General features: G+C 39.1%; 1 protein-coding gene across 1 annotated transcript in view; it reads right to left on the bottom strand.

Annotated features, from left to right (window-relative positions):
• The window catches only part of kcnj6 (potassium inwardly rectifying channel subfamily J member 6), a 7,967-nt gene that overhangs the window by 1,924 nt on the left and 1,581 nt on the right, over nucleotides 1–4,462 (bottom strand). The window contains exon 2 of the mRNA XM_007543303.2: nucleotides 3,022–3,941. Coding sequence (XP_007543365.1) covers nucleotides 3,022–3,919 — 898 coding nt within the window. The 5' untranslated portion in view covers nucleotides 3,920–3,941. The remainder of the gene's footprint in view (nucleotides 1–3,021; nucleotides 3,942–4,462) is intronic.

Raw genomic sequence — 4,462 nt, 5'->3', positions numbered from 1 at the left:
AAATGTTGAAGTGTTTTTGTATTTGTAATTGTGCTTCGTTAATGTTGTAGTGTTTTGCACCTCAGGGCCACCGTAATTGAGCTTCTATCATTGGTAAAATTGGTGACAGAAATGGAGTCAGATTTGTGAAGATCACTGCTGCATTAGAGAGTAAAAAGCAGTAAGATCATAACTAAATATTAAAGAGTTTGACTTTATTAAAGCAGTAAAGTATGTAGCTGCTGTAGCTCCGTCTAACCACAACCACTGCAGACAAGCAGAGCCTCCAGTTTCCGGGCAAAAACTCATTCATTCTGCAAAACTTGCTGCAAGTTAAAAACTGGTTGACAAAGACAGCAGCAGAGTTCAGGTGAGGACAAAATGCAGCAACATAAAACTCAGAATCGCTGCGGCTGGCGGCACTTCCTCTTCCAGGAACGGCATCAAGTCAGGATCTGGGTCCCAGCGGCGCCGGCCCGGCTTAAAGGGCCGGAGCGTCAGAACGGCATGATGCTGCCATGACCAGGAAATCAGACTGAGACGTTTCTGACACAAGTCTCTGATTTATTCACCTTTATAGCTGAAACAATTAATCGGATTAATCGATTATTGAGATAATCAACTAATTTAGTAATCGATTAATAACTGGAGTTCAGATTCAAAATAAAACATTTTTGCTGAAAGAAAAACATATTCAGAGTTATGAATATGTACAAAACCGTATAAAAATGTAAATATTTGGCATTTAAGATAAAAAAAAAAAATAAACTCCTTAGTCTGTAAATGAATTCTACCCAGAACTCCTTAAATTAAATGGCATATTTAATTTCGTCTGATTTAAAATGTGTAAAATCATCCAGTTATTAATTTGTTCATTTTTAAAAAGATCAGCTCTGCTGTGTTGATGTGAAGTTAGTCAGAAATGAATCATTTTAGTATTTTTACCTGCAGAAAATGATCAAACATTCTCTGCAGGTAACAGGAAAGCTGTTAATAAACTGTTTTATCTTCTTATTTAGAAAAAGGAATTCAATTATTTATTTGTATTTTTTGCATATTTTCACATTATAAAAGCAGTGGTTAAATGTAAAAGCTCCAAAATGTGTAATTTTTATCCAATTAATCACTAAAATAATTTTAAAAATCCCTAATATGGATTATTTTACTTATAAAAAGGGATTCAAGGCTGAAAACAGTTTCAAAACTCTGAATCTTCCCTAAACAAGATTTTCAGTCATTTTGAACACTGTGGGTTAAACTGCACATAAATCTCAATTTTAATATCCAGTTTTTACTCTTCCTGCTGCTTTGGAGAGTAAAATATAAAAGAGTTTGAGTTTATGGTTTTCACGCCTGGAAGCAGGTGAGGAGGAAACTGGAGCCGTCAAACAAAACTCACTTCCTTCAGTTTGTCCCACGGTTGGTAAACCGTTCAATCATTTTCCATATTATTAGTTATTGCGCTCTGTGGCTGTCTGACGATTCACAACAAAACGCTCAGGCGTCAATAAAACACTTGATTTATAAAACCATAATCTGTTTTCAGGGAGAAGTTCTGCTGGTTGCTAAAAGGACAATCAAATCATTTCAGTTTAAATCTGTTTATGATTTCTGAGGGTGAAATTGTGTATTATTAGATGATGACAAGGATAAATTTAGAAATGTTTAGCTTATAATTTTCTGTCCAAATACATCAAAAGCAGCTTGTTCAGTGCTGACAAGTGGAAAAATGTCTGTGGAAACATAAAGATTTTATATTTTTGATTGTTTTTATAATAAAACATTAAAGAATCTCAAAGTGTCTGTTTGTTAACACGTCTGAGTGCAGCTTATTTCAAAATTCAACTTATTTAACTGGAACAAATAAAAATCCTCATTTCCCAAAAGAAGGGAAAATATTTCCAGGTCGTTTATTTTTTTTGTTCACGCAGAGAGATTTATATTTACCTGTAAAACAAATATGATTTTTGACATGTAGAAAATATTATGCCTCATCAAATCTTTTAGAGTTGAACATGTTAATTATATCTAGGGCTGAATGATTAATCAGGTTATGATTAATCATTACCAGATTAATGAGGTATTTATCAATTAATTATGTAATCAATAAATACCTAATCAATCAATTATTGACATCGTCATCAATTAATTTAGAAACTGATTAATAACTAACTGTAGTAAACAGACTAAAAAAGAACATCTGCTCTCCAGAGTCTGCCAGTTTTCATCGTATTAATCGATTAGTTGCTGCAGTAATTATATTAAATATTAAAACTTTACTCTCACTCTGCTCGGGTCCAAAATGTAAAAATGACTCAATCATGTTTCAGTTGCAGCGACCAAAATAAATGACTGCTCATATTTTTGATTAATTAAAACAAAATGTGCATCCTAAGAATTTGAGCTTTTGTGGAACTGAAACATAAAAATATCTTTTATGTTTCTATAATTAGTTTTAAAGGAAACCGATTATGCAAAATTTACATTTTGAGCATTTTTCTTCTTCCGTTTTGGTTTTTCTGCTTCTAAATCAGACCGAGCGCTTAAAAACACCCAGAAGATTTTGGCAATAAGTTCATGTTTCCATGTTTCATGGTGTCTGAAAAACGAGCTGTTAAAAAAAGCCCTGATTGTTAAGTCACAATTAACATGTATTACACCGTTACCTAGCAACCCCGGCTGATTTCCAGCGTTTGGTCAGCTGATTTTTATGCGCTGTACAATGGCTGCTGGAAAATACAAGAGTTTAGTTGTTGACTTCTTGCATTCTGGCTGGTTGAGCAGGAGGCTCCACTAATGCTTTTCAATGATGTAGAGTTGTATAATTGCTCGTCTGTTTGCAGCTATTTTCACTCCAGATAGGCACAACTAATCAGACTGAAATCTCATCATCTAAGAATGATTTAGTGATAAATAATGAACATGTTTTGTATAGGCCATTGACCGATCCTAATCTGTTCCAGGAAGCTGGTCACCTTTAGAAATCTTAAATTGGATTAAATATTGTGCAGTAAGGTTGTTAATTCCTGAGTGTGAGCTGACCTGTAGCCTCCACCATTCCCTCCAGGATCACAACGATCTCCAGCTCTTCCTTGGCCAGGTGAGCCTGGGAGATCTCCCAGAAGGGACTGTGCTGGTTTATCTCGTGGCAGATGATGAGCGGTGACACCAGGAATAGCCGGTCATCTCCGGTGTTGTAGCCAACGTTAATGTCCGTCTGGTTGAGAGGAATGAACTCCCCCTCCTTGGTCTGCTTGGACTTGATGAGTTTAGCTCTGATCGAAGCCTCTACGATGTGCGAGTTTCGGAGGTCTCCGACTCTGAACATCAGGCACAGCCGTCCGTCTCTCATAGAGATGACAGCGTTGGTGGAAAACACAAGAGTCTCTGCTCGTTTCTTGGGCTGCGAGATCTTAACAAACATGCAGCCCACCATGAAGGCGTTGACGATGGATCCCAGCACTGATTGGACCAGAAGCAGAACGATTCCCTCGGGGCATTTGTCCGTGATAACTCTGTATCCATAGCCGATGGTGGTCTCCGTCTCTATGGAGAACAGGAAGGCCGATACGAAACCGTTGAGGTTGTTGACGCACGGAGTCCACTGACCGTCAGCTATATGGTCCAGGTCGCCGCGCAGGTAAGCGATGAGCCACCACATCAGGCCGAAGAACAGCCATGTCACCGTGTACACCAGCACGAAGATGAACAGGTTGAACCGCCACTTCAGGTCCACCAGCGTGGTGAAAATGTCTGTCAGATAGCGGTAGGTCTCACGAACATTCCCGTGGTGGACATTGCACTTCCCGTCTTTCTGGACGTAGCGCTGGATCTTCTTTGCTCTGTCTATCTCTGCCAGCTGCTTGGGCAGGTCCTCCCGGGCCTGCTTGGGCAGTTTGGGCTTCCTGACGGCGGCCGGACTCTCCACATCCTGCTCCATGGGGCCTCAGTGGGATTCAAGCCTATGAGACAAACACGGAAACTGTTAAGAGCTGGCAGCTGCAGGTCTGATTGTCCTTTCTATGTTACCACTAGTTGTTACAAAATGCTATATATCAAATATGACTTAATAAATTCTACTTCCTGATTTAACGCCTTGAAATTGGGTCTCTGTCTCTTTAAGAAGCTCCATCTCTTCCTGAAGCTCCGCCTCCAGGAAGTCATGCCAACATGGCTCCTCTATTAACCCTTTAACGTTTTTACCAGCGTTGCTCTGAGCAGCAGCTCCTGTAATGAGCTCAGCTATTTGCTATTTGCTGCTGGCTAGTCTGGGGGAGCTTAGTGGGGGAGGAGCTAAGCCTCGAAGGCGGAGCTAGGTCCACCAGGTGTTTTAACAGCTGAATGGTTGCCATGGAGGCTAACGGACTTCTCAAACATGAAAGAATCACAGCAACACTCCATTATAACATGATATAAAGATCAAATAATTAAATTTTACATGCTACTGCCCACTTAAATATCATATTGCAATGAAAGCAATGAA

This window comes from Poecilia formosa, unplaced genomic scaffold (assembly GCF_000485575.1).
Source record: "Poecilia formosa unplaced genomic scaffold, Poecilia_formosa-5.1.2 Scaffold797, whole genome shotgun sequence".
NCBI lineage: Eukaryota > Metazoa > Chordata > Actinopteri > Cyprinodontiformes > Poeciliidae > Poecilia > Poecilia formosa.
Note: the sequence above shows the minus strand (reverse complement) of the source record. Positions and strands in the feature narration are given on the sequence as shown.